Below are 16,175 nucleotides of genomic sequence, written 5' to 3'. Positions count from 1 at the left end.
CTGATTAATATTCAATAGCACACTTGAATCAATTGGGCAGCCTTGGATACTGGCTGTTAAAACAAACCAACCTGGATCTGTATGATCCAGTTGCAGTGTGAGTCTCGGTCCAGCACTAATGATAGGGTGAACCATTACGCAGTGTGAAGAGAAGAGCCATCTGAACACTACAGACAGCGGGCCCTGCAGGCCAGGCCCCACAGCAGGGTATCTTTGGCTCTGTCTCTTAAACAAACTACTCAGACAATCGCCAAATCTCAACTTAATTCAATCAGCATAGTAACCTGTCTGAAGAGAGGCAAGTCAAGCCCACGCTGGGTTGTGGAGTATGCACATTAATGAAGTTAACCAGAAGGTGTCATGTTTCTACTTCACTTGTCAATATATAGGAACAGATTCAAGGTATTTTCTTAATTAGGGAGAATGGGAAATAAAAAGGTTTCAATGCCTATACTGTAAACTTACTAAATTAGAGAGGCCTAGGGACCCTTATAAATCTGCCTTTTAATAACCTCTTTGAAAAGACCTTTGGCATTTTATAAGAGTATATTGCTTTGTAGATGGTATTACCTATCGAAATAATCAGGATAAGCTAGCTCTATTGAAGAACAAAACTCTTATAAGAGCATCATGAGAAATGTTAATATATTGGTTCTAGATTAAATAAATACTTGTACAAAGTGAAAAGAGCAGACCCAGTAACCTTCTCCTCAGTTTGGGTCCTGTTTGGCTGATCACATGGAGAAGAATGTAGAGTCCCTCTAGTCAAACTCCCTCCCACACAAACGAGCGAGTCTCACAGATGTTGTATACTACTCATTTATCTTCCCTGTGCCCATATAAGGCTAGCAAGTGCTTACAGAGGGGAGAGCTCTGCAGTCAGACATTTTTATCACTGCTCCAGAAGCATTGCTGGGAAAACTTATAACAAAGGACTCCAGGGGCATTTTAAATCTCATGAATTGGCTTCCATATATTTAAAAAATACATATCCTTGTTAAATGCTGATAAAATGATCTTCAGTCAGGAAGTCCTAAAGTGTAAAGTCCCCACTCCTAAACAGAGGAACCCATTAGTAAGTTGACAACAATCTGTTTTGAGGACTGCAACTCATGAGGAACGCGACATATAGAGACGGAAGCTTTGATCTAGTGGCGAGAAGCTCCTCAACTGTAACCTTTGGTATTAAAAAATGATTAGTCGCTTGTTGTTAAATACAACTACCACATTTATAAAGGGGTTCCCTATTACAAGTGTTACTTATTTCAGGGGTCCCCAACCTCGGGGTCATGGACCAGTACTGGTCCACGGGCTGTCAGGAACCTAGCTGCACAGCAGAAGGTGAGCAGCTGGCAAAGGAGGGAAGCTTCACTCACATTACTGCCTGAGCTCTGCCTACTGCCCCCCACCCCCCACCTCTGGTCCATGAAAAAACTGTCTTCCACGAAACCGGTCCCTGATGCCAAAAAGGGTGGGGACCGTTGACTTATTTGATTTTTGGAGGGGGCTCAGGTAGGAAAGGACATATAATATAACACCCAGCCATGGAGCTGAGGCTCCAACAACATGGTCCTTCCTCCTGGTGGGTGGAAATGGGGAATAGCTACGTTAGAAACTGATTTCAGGATTCATATTGGTGAAACTCATTTGGAACACCTAAGGACTGGAATAATTTCTGTTTCCAAAGACAGGGCAATGCAGGCAAGAATTCCCAATTGTCTCGAACAACCTGGCATTGGATATGCATGGGTCCTAGAGAAAAATGCATGATTCCAAAGCACAAAGACGCAAAAGACTCTGTCATAAAACCAAATACTGCTGCTCACACTGCCACACACAACATGGGCTTAAACATATATAGAGGGTCTGGCAGAAGTAAGGCCCACTTGAGTAATTGGTAGAATACCAATCGGTACCCGAGTAGTTGGTAGAGTAATAATATGGGTGTAATAATTTATAGTTTTAATTTGAACATTTCCCCTAAAATGTCATATAGTGTGCTTGAGTGTGATATTGTTATGTTACAGAATTACATGCTTATGATTTTGTAATAAAAGATTTTGTAATAAAAAAGGGGAGTTATTTGTGCTAAATCCTGTACAGGCAGTATCTTTTTAAAAAATCAGTAATGCCAAGACTCAAACATCAGCTTTAATGGAAACAGAATGAATGAGGTCACTTTGATTGAACATATTAAACCCAGTAACAGTTCAAATTCTACCAGGTCTTAAAATAATTTGGGGTGACTTTTTTTCTGTTATCTATGAAATGGGCTACATAAAGGGCATTCAGAAAATGAGTAGAATTATTTAAAAAATTAGAATGATTCTAAGTGGTATGAGGCTGATGCCCTTTAGACTGAATATCTATATTGCAGTATGAGTACAAGTATGTTTTCTCTATATAGTATTTTTATAAAATATATATTTATGTATAAGATAACAAGTATAAAACACAGTTGCATTATATATACATATCTAGACATACATAGTCCTAACAACGAGTAAGAGAAAAGATGTTTAAGAAAGTTAGCATTATTCTCAATTTATTAAGAAAGTAGTAAAAATTGATTCAATTTTGCACTATATCATTATTTGTTCCAGTAGAGAAGAACATACCGGTATTATATTTCTTAGGCAAGTGCAATTGACTTGATCAGGCAATTTCAGGCACTTTCATGTACAACGGGAGTATAAGGAACGTAATGTTTATTGCGATGCGATGACTTACCCGCCCTCCTTTCTCAGGGTAGCACTGGCAGCCCCCACTGCAGTCTCGCCCTCCACAGGGCACATCAAACTTCTTCACACCCTGCAAAAAGAAAACACAAAGCAAAGAAAAAGTTATTGAAAGTACTGTCAACTACAATATGTATCATAATGCTATCTGTTGAGAGTATTTCCAACTCTTAACAATTATCTATTGATTCAAAACAAATAGACTTCAATTTTTAGAGCAGTTTTAGGTCCACAGCATAAGGTACAGAGATTTCCCATACAACCCCCGGCTCCCACATGCACAGTTTTCCCCATTATCAACATTCCTGCCACAGAGTGGGACATTGGTTAAAAAAATCTATGAACCTACAATCGCATGGCAGTATTATCCAAAGTTATAGTTTACATTAGGGCCACTCTTGGTGGTGTCCATATCATGGCCAATAGTGCCTACTAAGTACCAGATGCCAAGAGAGATCCTGGGTGTGGAAAGTCAAGGGGAACATTCCCTGAGTCACAAGGATTCTGTGTGAGGTAAACCCACATGGACACTTTTGTTAAGAGCTTTACTATAAAAAAGAAACTCCAGGCACATAGAAAGCGCCCTTCATTCTGCATGGAAATGTGGAGGATGCATTCTGGAGGAGGAGATGTTCAAGGTTAAGTTAATTAGGGCAGGGCCACTCTGGGCCCTATCCCACAACACAGATCCTGGGGGATGAAAGGAAGGGGGTTCTAATGAGGAGGTGGAACTTGCAAATACACCTGATAGGATGACAAGCCCTCACCTCCATTGTGTAGGTACCGTGACACCCATGGTGATTCCCCTGCAGAGGAAAGCCCTCTTCCTTCCCTTCACCCTGCAAGCAATGCTCATGTACACTAGGAGGAGGGTGCAGGGGCAAGTATTTATTTAGTCAGGTTGGGGTGGCAAAATAGAACTTTTTATCATACACTGAGATATAATTCTTTAATGAGTTTAGTGGAGAGCCTGAGGGAGTTCTCTGGTTGGACAATTCCAACCAGAAATAGGGGTGTTTCTTGCCCTCGATCTAGGTTTTTCAGGTAAAACATGGACTTGGAGATTGGACTATGTCTGAACTCTTCCTTTCAGACGGGGTTCACAGTATTAAACGTTTTGAGCAGGAAATCAGATTGGCCCTCTTCTCTCTCCTCTGATCAGCCAATCCTTCCCATTCTCTTCTGAGTTAAGTCTCAATGGCTAAACAGAATGGTAACGTGGGAACTCTCTGCAAGTTTTCCTGTCTGCTTTTCATGCTAGCATCCTCCTCGTTCCTGGCATGGCACTGAAGGTTCACGTGGAAATGCAGATGTTCTACCTGGCCACCTCTGTAACTCCCATTGGCATGGCCTTCCTGAATGGGCAACCTTGGATGGGCACACAGGTCCACTCGGACTCAAAACCATCTGGCCAGAGTTTTCCTTAGACCTCAACAGCCACTCAATGTTCTTTTTGTAGAGATCTCATGTGAAAGTTTCACTTTTTTTTTTTTGTTATAATTCTTTACCTAATCTAGTATCAGTTGCTACTCTAAAGAATTAAAAAAAAAAGTCTGAAAATATCAAATCCTGTAAAGAAACCAACACCTGGAATGTCTTTGAAGTCTCCTTTTGGTTATCTTTTTGGCCTGAGTGAGGTAATGAAACAACTTGAGTTCCACAGTGTAAGAATAAAACATATATAGAATCTTTTTATGCTCTCAGAAATATAATTCTAGGAACTTGCCATTTTTTTGTGACTTCAATGTTTTTCTACAGTGGGGCTCATTATTAAATTCCACCATTTAGAATATTTGATTTTTATAAATCCAGCTCCATGCTAAGGCTTTGGTTTTATGGATCACTCTTAGCACCAAAAAGAGAAGTCTAGATGGGCTGCCATATCAACACTTTGTATTATATATGACTGTGACATGAACAGTTATGTTGGCAGGTGTCCCTGGTTCATGCACTAATTCATTTACCAGTTGTTTTTAAAGGGTAGAGGGACTTAGCGATCTAGTGCACAAGGAATAAACTCATATTCTCCATCTGAGGTTTTACATGATATTTTTAGTTTTTATTTTAAAGCCACTTGCCAAATCTCTATATAGAAATCAATTGTTGAAACGATTTTAATGGTTTCAAATTGATCCAACAGACTATTCTAGGCTTAGGCTATGCATTGGGTTTATTTATAGAAATGAGTTCCTCATAGCCTGCTCAAAATTTAAGAGTGCTTCTTTGTTTCTGGAGTTAAGACTTGAAGGACTGATAACTCCTGGTCTCAACACTTTTTCAACTATGTGTCAGTGGCTCAGATACCATGTCTCTGAAGGTGAGGAATACATCATAAAGAGGTAGCCCTCCACCGTACAAACCACAGGTGATTCTGTCATGGAATTCCAGCCCCACACATGTGTTACTTATGTGTGCATGTGTACATGTCTATGTGTGATGTAGTGTCCGGTGTGTGTTTTTCCCATCTGCACCTTACATATACCACAGAGGGACTCTTATGAATTCCAACATTGACAAGAGCCCTAAGTACCACATACTGGAATGTCAGATCTCTGGGATGAACAGAAGTATTTTTACTTTATTAAGGAAGGGCATGTGTTCTAGAAATCTCTTAAAGACTGAACAAGTCTCATACCTGAGCTTCTGCATTTCTGTGGTGGTACCTCAAAGTCTCAGGACATGAATGCCCTTCTGAGGACCTTTGGATGAGGCGTATGTGAACTTCTCTGTGGCGTGCCATGTCTACATCCCAACCCCCACCCCACTCCCAAACAGAAGAATATTAAAAGCTCACACCAACCACCGCCAGTGCTCCAAGACCTTGAGTCTACCCTTGCTTTTATTACTCAACAAAACTCACAAGACAAAGCATGATCCTCCTTCATGTCAGTTCCTTAATAAAGATGACTAATTAATTCCCTTCCACCCTGCATCGACCTCAAGAGTCTGCCCACCATCCTCAAAGGTGATAAGCTGGCCCTGGTTGAGATCTTCAAATTCAGAGTATCCAGGATGCTCTCACCTGTATGGTTCAGGCTCTCTCAAAAACATCAATTAAATCCTCTAACAGTTTCTTACTTCAAGTCTGAATTCCCATTGGTAGCACTGGGTAGAGCAATATTCTAAAAACCCTGCTCTTCCAAGGCCCCTTGCAGATCACTGGGCCAAGAGGCTCCCATGGGCCCTGCTCAAGGTGTGAAGAGTGTCCATTGTCATGGATCATGTCCCAGCCATTAACCTCACCTGGCCAAACTCTGCCCCTTGTTTTGAGGTCCTTCATCCCAGGACAGAAAAGGGCTCATGGCCTAATAAGACCAATAATGCTGAAGATCGATGAAATCTGGTTAGGTCTTCCATCCCCTGGGGAATGCTCGACTCTAACATGCACATGTCTGGTGGCCTCATATTCACCCAGAAACTCTCCCATCCAGCCTTTGGGACCACAAAGAAGCCTGTGCTATGTGCTTCCTAGGTCTGAGTGTTCAGGGGCACATTTTTCTTCAGCTGCACCAGTGAGAGATCACCTAACTCCCCCAATTCCAAACTAATGTGACAGCTGGAAGGGATCTTAAGAATAACTTATCCACCCTTCCACCTTGCAAATTCATGCATTCATTCATTCTTTCATTCTTTATTGAATGTTTACTCTGGGTGATGCACTGTGCTGGACTGTGGATATAATGTAGGGAATAGGTGATGTAAACAAGTGGACAAGATAATTAAGTAAACATACAATGAAACCTACATAATTTAAATTATGGTGAGTGCCATTAAAACCATGCCAGGTAACAGACTACCTTAGCCAGGGCTCTTTCTCTTGGGCTCCACTGTGCTTCCTTCTCCTTATAGACCTACCTCACAAAGAATAACCTTCCTGTTGTCTAACCTGAGACCCTTGCCGCTATTACCAAGGGGACATACAAAGAACCACTCATCTCCATGCTTAGGAAAGCAAGACCTCTGGATTATTATCATCAAGGAATCAGGAGTATCTTAAATTGGAGTGAATTTGAATTAAATTCTTCTTATAATCCTCAAGATGCCCCTACATAGCTGGATCCCCCAATTCCTGTCGCAGGATGTAATTTCAATCCACTGCCACTTTATAATGCAGGACAAAGACAGTCCACAGGTGTGGGACATCCTTAGTCCTCCCTTGCCCAACAGAAGGCATCTCAGTTGCTATGAAGATTCTTGACCAATTCAAACTGTGGACCTAACTTCGACACTGTGGAAGGAGTTTGACTAGGGGGATTAATCATTAATTTCTTCTGCAAATAAATGAACAGTCACTGGAGACCTGCAAATGTTCCCATCTTGGCAGCTATCTGGCCACCCATCAGCCTAGAGAGTAGGCCCCACTGGATTCATCTGCTCCTTCCAGAAAAAGGAGAAGAATTAAGAAAGTTGGGGAGAGGCACTGCAGACTCAGGGAAAGGGTTGTTAATTTTGATATCATTGTAAGCTTTTGACATCATCTCAAAAAGTGTTGTGGAACTGATATTGGTTTTGAACAATAAAAGTGAATTATAAGTTTTGGAAAGTAGGGGAGTAAGTAGCTTAAACATGAGTTTAAGAGAACAGGAATGTCTCTGAGCTACATCAGGAAGAGATGAAGAATGGGTAATCTTTGCAACAATTAATACTGGCAAGGGAAAGAGTGGAGTGGAGAGAGCTGTGGACACTAAAGAAATGAGAAAGAGAGAGAGTGTATGGTGATCAAAGAGTTTGAGGAATATTTGCCTGAAAGTAGTGTCACTAATGAAGTGGAAGGAGGGGAGAGGGAAGGAAGGTTGATTGATTAGAGGCAGGGGCTCAGACACAATATAAAAGAGTTAATCAACAAATCCATGCTTGAAATTCTGTGGTTCTTCATCTAGACCATTTCGACTCCTAGTGTGGCATGTGGGGGCAACATCAGCATCACTTTGGTACTAGTTAGGATTGCAGACCTTACTACAGATTTACTGGATTAGCTCCCCCTTTCTAACAGGATTTCCAAGTAAGCACATTGAAGTCTGTGGAGCACTGCACTAGATTAATGGACTGGCATTGTGAAGAGACTTTGTTCAGAGACAATGGGAAAACTGCAAACCACTGAGGACTCCCCTTTAGTGGAATAAAAAGCAATATTCGTTACAGATTCAATGTGTTCCATGCCTAAAATGCACTCAGCCATGTCTGTCCTAGATAAATGTTGGCCCTCAGACTCCCGTTGACCCCAGCCACCTGTGGCATGTTTAGAGAAGCTCTGAGCACCCAGGACTCAGGTGCTGAGCTTCTAATCAGAGTGCCCCCAAATTTTTAGTCCTCTTGCCCTTATTCAAAATATTCTTTTTAAAATTCTTTCTGCCCTGAGTTGGTAGCCAGGACTGCTGTGCTATTAGAAAGTCTAGGAATTGGAAATAACTTGGATCTCTTAAGAGCTATTTGGCCATGTTAAGGCATAAGATACATTTTCTAGAAACTTTGGGTCATATTTTACTCAAATGGAATGCAACTGACATGGTTTCTAGGACAACATGGAACAAGAGCTTTGTACGGTACGGCTCTGAACAAAAGATTTCTTGGTTAGCTTTTTATATGGGAATCCTTTGTTTTGGAGCCTTATCTGGATTTAGGAATTATCATATTTAGAAAGATTTAAAAGGAGATCTATTAGCATGGGCATTCAGTTCATCCTAGACATGTCCAAATCACCCGATATGCACAATCTAGATTCCTTGGTCAGTCTTTCGTTTCTCACAGAAGTGATGAAAAAAGTAGGAGGGATCACAATTCCTGACATCAAACTATATTACAAGGCCACTGTTATCAAAACAGTCTGGTACTGGCAAAAGAACAGATACATAGATCAATGGAACAGCATAGAGAGCCCAGAAATAAACCCTTGTTTCTATGGTCAATTAATATTTGACAAAGAGTGCAGAAGCATAAAGTGGAGTAAAAATAGCCTCTACAACTAATGGTGTTGCAAGATCTGGACAGCTACATGCAAAAAAATGAAACTTGACCATCAACTTACACCATACACAAAAATAAACTGAAGATGGATAAAAGACTTAAATGTAAGTCACAACACCACAAAGTCCAAGAGGAGAACATAATAGGCAGGAACATCTCAGATATCCCACGCAGCAATATTTTCACTGATATGTCCCCTAGAGCAAGGAACACAAAGGAAAGAATAAACACATGGGGCTTCATCAAAATTATAAGTTCCTGCACAGCTAAAGAAAACATCAGCAAAATGAAAAGGGAACCAATAGTATGGGAAAATATGTTTGCCAATGATACCTCGGACAAGGGTTTGATCTCCAAAATATATAAAGAACTCACATGACTCCACACCAGGAAGACGAACAATCCAATTAAAAAATGGGCAAAGGAACTGAACAGTTACTTCTCCAAGGAGGACATACAGAGGGCCCAGAGACGTATGAAAGGATGCTGAGCATTAACAGCCATCAGAGAGACGCAAATTAAAACCACAATGAGATACCACTTCACACCGGTCAGAATGGCCATCAGAAACAGATCTACAAACAATAGGTGCTGGTGAGGTTGTGCAGAAAAGGGAACCCTAGTCCACTGTTGGTTGGAATGCAGACTGGTGCAGCCACTGTGGAAAACAGTTTGGAATTTCCTCAAGAAGCTAAAAATGGAACTGCCTTTTGACCCAGCAATTCTACTGCTAGGATTATACCCTAAAAATCCCAAAACACCAATTCAAAAGAACCTATGCAGCCCAATGTTCATAGCAGCACAATTTACAATAGCCAGGTGCTGGAAGCAACCTAAGTGCTCATCAGTAAATGAGTGGATCAAAAAACTCTGGTACATTTACACAACGGAATACTACGCAGCAGCTACGACCCTTCACGACAGCATGGATGGAACTGGAGAGCATGATGCTAAGTGAAATAAGCCAGGTGGTGAAAGACAAATACCATGTGATCTCACTTATAAGTGGAACCTAATCAATAAAACAAACAAGCAAGAAAATATAACTAGTGACATTGAAATAAAAAACAAACTGACAATAACTGGGGGGGGGGGCAGGTTACGGGGGAAGAGAAGGGGAAGGGTCGTCAAGGAGCATGTATAAAGGACCCTTGGACAAAGCCAAAGGGGGGAAGGATTGAAGGTGAGAAGTGGGGGTGGGTGGGGGAAAGTGGTGGTAGGAAAATGGAGACAACTGTACTTGAACAACAATTAAAAAAAAAAAAAAAAAGGAAAGTTGAGTTCTATCTAGCCTCCTGAACCAAGAATCTATCAGCGTCATGTAGAGAATTTCTTGCCTTGAGCCACTGGCTCTCTGGCTGACAGCAGAGACTTTGCTCTGCCATCTATAAATGGAATTCAGTGAAGAGTCAGAACGGAGATCAATAGTAGCAGCTGCAAGATTAAGGGAACATCCGGTCCCACATGTTGCTGGCTCTGCCTCCTATTTGTGCAATCTATTGGCACCAGGAGGAGTGAGTGTCATGCTGCTTTCGTTAGGGACCATTTCCTCCACTGCCTGGTGGAAAGGGGTGCTCCTCCGTAGGCCCTGTTTAGAAACACCGAGAAAACTGCTCATTGTCACTACTCCCAATGGCAGATTTGTCCTCATATTTAGGACACTTAAAAATAGGTTTAAATAGCAAGTTGAATGCCAGAAAACAAAACACATAAAAGACTTAGGCTCTTTAAGACTAGCTATTTCTATCACTACCAGTGTGAACCATCCATGTATATTAAAAGACAAATCCATGGACATGTACCCAGATTTCTGCAGATGTAAATATCACTTAAAGTTGATGTAATATATATAAATGAAAAAAAAGCTTGCCATTGTTCTCAGCTTGCACATAAGAAATGAGTATTAACCAAATCTACATGAACATGCAAGAACAAAACTCATTTGTCCTAAAACAAAGAATATTTTGTCTTCCACATGTTCCAAGAAACTTCTTGTCCAAGAAAGCCTTTTAAAGCCAATATACCTCCAGCCAAAAAGAGCAAGTCTCTGTAGGGAATTTACAGATATTTTACCATTGGATTGCCCCTAGCATCTAACCCAAACTTCCTATGCAGAGGGATATTGAATAACCCATTCTAACTAACATAAAAGACAAACATTTCTTTCCTTTTTTTAAAAAAGATTTAATTAATTTATTTTTAGACAGAGGGGAAGGGAGGGAGAAAGAGAGGGATAGAAACATTAGTGTGTGGTTACCTCTCCCACACACACTACTGGGGACCTGGCCTGCAACCCAGGCATGTGCCCTGACTGGGAATCAAACTGGTGACCCTTTGGTTCACAGTCTGGCGCTCAGTCCACTGAGCCACACCAGCCAGGGCAAGACAAACATTTCTTGGTGCAAAAAAAAACAACAAAAAAAACCTTCTTTCATATTTAAGGTAAAAAAAATCTATACAAGTCTTTGTCACAAGTCCAGTCAAGCAAGAGTTTTTAGAACTATCTTTTTAATCCAAAAAGGGGCCAATGAAGAAAAAAGCCAGCTTGAGAACAAGGTTCCCAGTAAAATTGTATTGGTTTATCAAAACAGGAAATATAAGCCATTTCCGCACATGCAGCTTTAGAAATTAAGGAAATAATTCCAACATAGTATTAGCAAGACAAAGTATATGGCAGAGGAAATGCGGATCACAGCCATTCCACACAGAACAAAACCCTTCTTCCCAATAAAGTGGGTGGGAAATTCGGCCAATTCAGTTTCCTTTGTTTAATAGCATTTCAAGGACATCCAAAGTAAATGTGTTCACTCTAGAATAGATGGTCCTGAAATCGCCACATTTAGAGGCAGTGAAACAGATGGACAAAAATGTTCACCCACTGAAAATTAACTACTCCAAAGGACTTTTACTGAGTACCAACTAGTTCCACTGCAGTTACGTCTGAGTTGCTGCCTGTTCTCAGGAGACTGGGAATTTTGGGAAAGGCAGGGGGAGGGTAGGAGGTTGTGTTAGAAAGCATGACAGTAGTTCTCATGAGAGATGAGCCACAGAAGGTCTTTCTAGGATGACAATCTTCATGTCCCTCCAGGCGTTCATTTGCTTTTTCCCAGGTGAATACCCGAGGGATAACATCACTCTTCCTCCAGACTCCCCTTTGCAGCAGACATAACCAGAAGGCATTGCATTGGGTGCCCTTACCTGAGTCATTGGCAACAACCCGCATGGTTTTTATACTTGCATACTTAAATGTTTTTATGAGCAATGACTAGCTAACTTCTCCACCTTCTCTTTCCTCTCAGGCAGCTCAAAGTCTGGAGGGGGGTGGTGTTTTCCAAATAGATTTTGCTGTTGACAAGACTATCCATGACAGCCATCCTTTAATGCAGCGTAGGATTGACTCAAAAAACCCCCAACAACTCAGGAATTTGACCAGGTTGGAAAGGCTGCTGGCAGGCACAGAGAGCATGGTAGGCCAAAGGCCAAGGCTAAAACGTTTTCTCAAATTACGTCATTTATACTTATGACATTTAAAGTAGGCTAAATGACTGCATTCGAGTTGCTAAACTCAAGGATGAGGAAGCCCCCTAGCAGGCACTATTTAGTGTGTGAGGTCGGAGGGTAGGAATGAGGTAGTCCAGGAGAACCACGATACAGCAAAGGGCAGTCTTGCAGAGAAATGACCTCACTTTTCTGAACTGCAGTGCCCTTTGCACAAAATGAGGATAGTAGCTCTCTCCTAGGTCTGTTGGGAGGATTCAATGATGCACTTCATGAAGTCTTCTGTGCCACCCAAATCTAAGGGTCATTAGTATCAGGGATGGGCCTAGTTCTCTGGCATGGACCCCCAGACATAGCAATGAGAGTTGAAACCCAGCCAAGGTTGTATGAGCTAATGCTTCATGAGAAATACCTTGCCAAGGGATAGAAATGATTTCAGAGTGTGGGTGGGCCTGAGCCTGCAGGTGAAAACAAGTGGGCTATCTGGTTAGGAAAAGGGGGCGTAGCATTTCCTGTCACATCTCTGCCCTGGCCCCTTCTTTCCAGGTCACTCTCCTCCTCTTGAGGCCAAAAGCAGAATGTGAATGTGTCCCCTTACCAGCGAGGAAGATGGTGACACCTCCTGGGCACTCAGGCATCTGTAGGAGTAGGGGTTGGTGCAGGCTCTGACACGTGATAACAAGCCACTCCGAGTGCAGTGGCTTGTTATCCCTCCCTCCTCTCACAGTGCTCATGCAGTGCAACGATCTGACTTACACCGGAGATAGGTTGACGTCTCGTTGCTAGGTTTCTTTATTAAGGGCTGGGTAGAGATTTAAGATTGCTTCATCTTGAGCCATCTAGTCTAGAAACTTAGAACCTAGACAGTGAAGACCCAGGTATATGGGGGCGTGTGTCTGTGGTCAGGAGCCAGGCAAAGAACAAACCAGTGACTGTATAGGCTGGGGTCAGCTGGACAGTAATGGACAGGCAAATTTAAGAGTAGGCATAGAGCCAAGAGAGGACACCTTGAAATGTAGGTAATTTTTGTCTTAAAGCATGAAAAATGTCCTGTCTGAAGTATGAATTGCCACCATTTTAACGTGTTTTTTCTCCACCATCTACTGTCTAACTGATTTGAGTTCTGACACCCTTCTATTTTTAATTCCTATTTACCTACAGGAATCTATTCATTATACCCACAATATCCATTGCCTCTCATAGTACCTATGGCAGCCACAGTGTTAATTCCTAAGACATCTGAAGATTTATTTTCCTTGCAATTCAGACATGTTTATGCATCTGTGGCTGAATTTTATTTTGAATTGGGTATTATTCACTCTCTTCCAAAGGTTGATCATAAACCTGGGATTTCCAAAGTCTTGAATTACAAATGGAACAGTCACCGGCCTCTAGTGAGAACGAGTTCTTTTTCCTTTCAAGCATTTTGAAACAGCTTGTTCAGCTCTCCACAAAGGTCCCTCATCACCAATCTGACTCTCACTTTCATGTAATGACTCTTTGGCCACTGATACTCTGGCTCATGTTGGCCAGGGTGCAAGATCCTGGGTGGGTGTGTCTTGATGTATTAGGGGGTCTTCCCGGGGAGACAGTCTGGTCATTGATTGCTAAACCCTCTCCTTCTTGATGTCCTGGTGAAGATGCCACAGACTGTGTATAATTCGAAGTCAGTATGCACGTCAGTATCTTGTAGGAGTCAGTGTAACAGAGAGTGCACATGCCTTCACCCACACACACGTGGAACGACTTCAGATACTCGATGTTTCTATTTGAAATCATTTTAACACAGTCCTGGACTTCTTTGGTGGGTCTGTCCAGAGATCAATTTCTGGAAACCACCCTTCTCCACCCTTAATATAGACTGCCATCGTTCATGTTTTTATTAATCACTAATGCCCGGTATCTTAGTCTGTTTAGGCTGCTATATCAAAATGGCATAGACTGGGTGGCTTATAGCACAAATTTATTTCTCGCAGTTCTGGAGGCTGGGGAGTCCGGGAGCAAGGCACTGGTAGATGTGGTGTCTGGTGAGAGCCTGTCTCCTGGGCCACAGATAGCACTTTCTTGGTGTGCCCGTACATGGAGGAGAGACAGCAAGAGAACTCTGAGGGGTCTCTTTTATAAGGACATTAATCTTAATCATGGTGGCTCCACTTTCATGATAAAATCACGTCCCGAAAGGCTCCAACTCCAAATGTCATTACATTGGGAGTAAGGATTTCAACATGAATTTTGAGGGGGACACAAACATTTATTTAGACCATAGCATCCAGCTAGGTGGAAACATATGTCTCTTGGTGTTTGCCCTTTAGTTTAAAGCCTACGTCACATTCTATTCTCAAGAGACAATATACTTTGTATTTTTTACACCCTCTAGGCCATTTACCCTCATCGGTCCCTGGGCTAGGAGACCTAGCTTCGCCTGATACCAGCCAACTGAGTTCTGTTCCTTTCTATCTACTGTTCTTTCCACTTTCAACTCCATTTGAGTCCTTAATAAAATGTTTTCACACAATATTGGAATGTCATGGGTTTTAAATATGTTGAGCATTGACCTCAGGGTCCCCATCTTCCCCAAAGTCTGTGCCTTTGTACGAGCTGTGCCTTCAGCTTGGAATGCTCTCCCTCCTACCCTCTCCTCCCCTGTATGTAGAGCCGAGACCCACTCAAACACTCAAGCACACCGTCCACTCACCCTTGGAAACAAGAAAGCCAAACTTGTGTTGATTTCACATCTTGTCCCTAATCATTCTCTTTAAGTATGGGTGTTTCTGCTAAACCACAATATATGACTATTCTGGAAAACCCTCACATTCTTCAAAATCACACTATGAACCAAAAAGGTATATGGGGAAAATAATATTGTAGGCAGACAACTCAATATCTAACAACATGGTAACCAGGGTAATAATAAATTAGTCATAATCCCAGTAAAAATAATGCCACAGCTGAATAGATATGTAAAATTTCCAGTGAGTAAAAACATACTGCAGTAAATGTAGTGCTTTATCTTAAAGAAGAGTGAAGGCAGTAATTTAATAGAAGTGTTAAGATTGCTAAGTTTTAGAGAGCAAGGGCCGCATGTTCAAATACTGGGAAGAACCACACAATCAGCACTACTAGGGAGATGTGTGGCCTGTCTGAACCAGGAGAAAGGAGGTTGAGGACTTGGGCATCTGGGACAGCGCTAAATTCAACAGCATGCTGTATTCACTGTGCTAATTAATCTTTGTGCTTTCAGCTACTCTGTTACTTGGTCTGCAAATAACATGCTGGAAAAAACATCATGCATGAATGAACGTGACTTCCACTTTATGTTGACCTCATTCCTTGTTGATCACTAATAATTTATCAGCGGATTTAAGTTAGAGAAAATGCACCATAGCAAAACAGAGTCTACTTTAACAGTCTTACTTGCTATATATTCACATGTCAACAGTCTCACCAAATAAATAATAATAAAATTGGGCACACTAAAGAATATTTTTGATGAAGGTTATGTCATTCAGTCATTTTTATACCCTTAGGGATGTTGTTCTGTCTTGGTACTGAAAAAAACAACTCATCAGGAGACGTCAACTCTTGTTCAAGAGATCACCCATATAATTATGATATTCTGTCTTACAGTGCACAGACACTAAAGAGTTTCATAGTTATATTTAGAATAAATACCCTTAAATATATGAGCCATTCTGTTTATGCCCTGTTCAGCTAGTGAGAGATAGTCTACCAAAGACATCATTTAGTATAGGCATTACTTCACACATTGCCTACATTATCTTTTTTTTTAAAATTTATACAGCATGTCAGTTCTTGGTATTCTCTGGCAATGAATAAAAATGTGTATGTTCTTGGCATATGAGCCTGAGTGAATATTTAACATTGTTCTTAAATGAAGTAGATACACCTCTTGAAGCTATTTATTCCAGAGATGTATGTCTAATTTAAGAGCTTTGTCCCAAACCCTACCCCTAT

At 41.4% G+C, this 16,175-nt stretch overlaps 1 protein-coding gene across 2 annotated transcripts in view; it reads right to left on the bottom strand.

Moving 5' to 3' along the window:
- The window catches only part of COL4A2 (collagen type IV alpha 2 chain), a 195,307-nt gene that overhangs the window by 141,561 nt on the left and 37,571 nt on the right, over window positions 1-16,175 (bottom strand). For both annotated transcript variants that reach the window (XM_054574392.1, XM_054574391.1), the window contains exon 4: window positions 2,731-2,811. In XM_054574392.1, the coding sequence (XP_054430367.1) occupies window positions 2,731-2,811 (81 nt within the window). The remainder of the gene's footprint in view (window positions 1-2,730; window positions 2,812-16,175) is intronic.

Source organism: Pteronotus mesoamericanus, unplaced genomic scaffold (assembly GCF_021234165.1).
Source record: "Pteronotus mesoamericanus isolate MK-2021 breed Mesoamerican mustached bat unplaced genomic scaffold, CSHL_Meso_final contig_26, whole genome shotgun sequence".
NCBI classification, from domain to species: domain Eukaryota; kingdom Metazoa; phylum Chordata; class Mammalia; order Chiroptera; family Mormoopidae; genus Pteronotus; species Pteronotus mesoamericanus.
The sequence above is the reverse complement of the archived record's forward strand: the minus strand, read 5'-3'. Positions and strand labels throughout refer to the sequence as shown.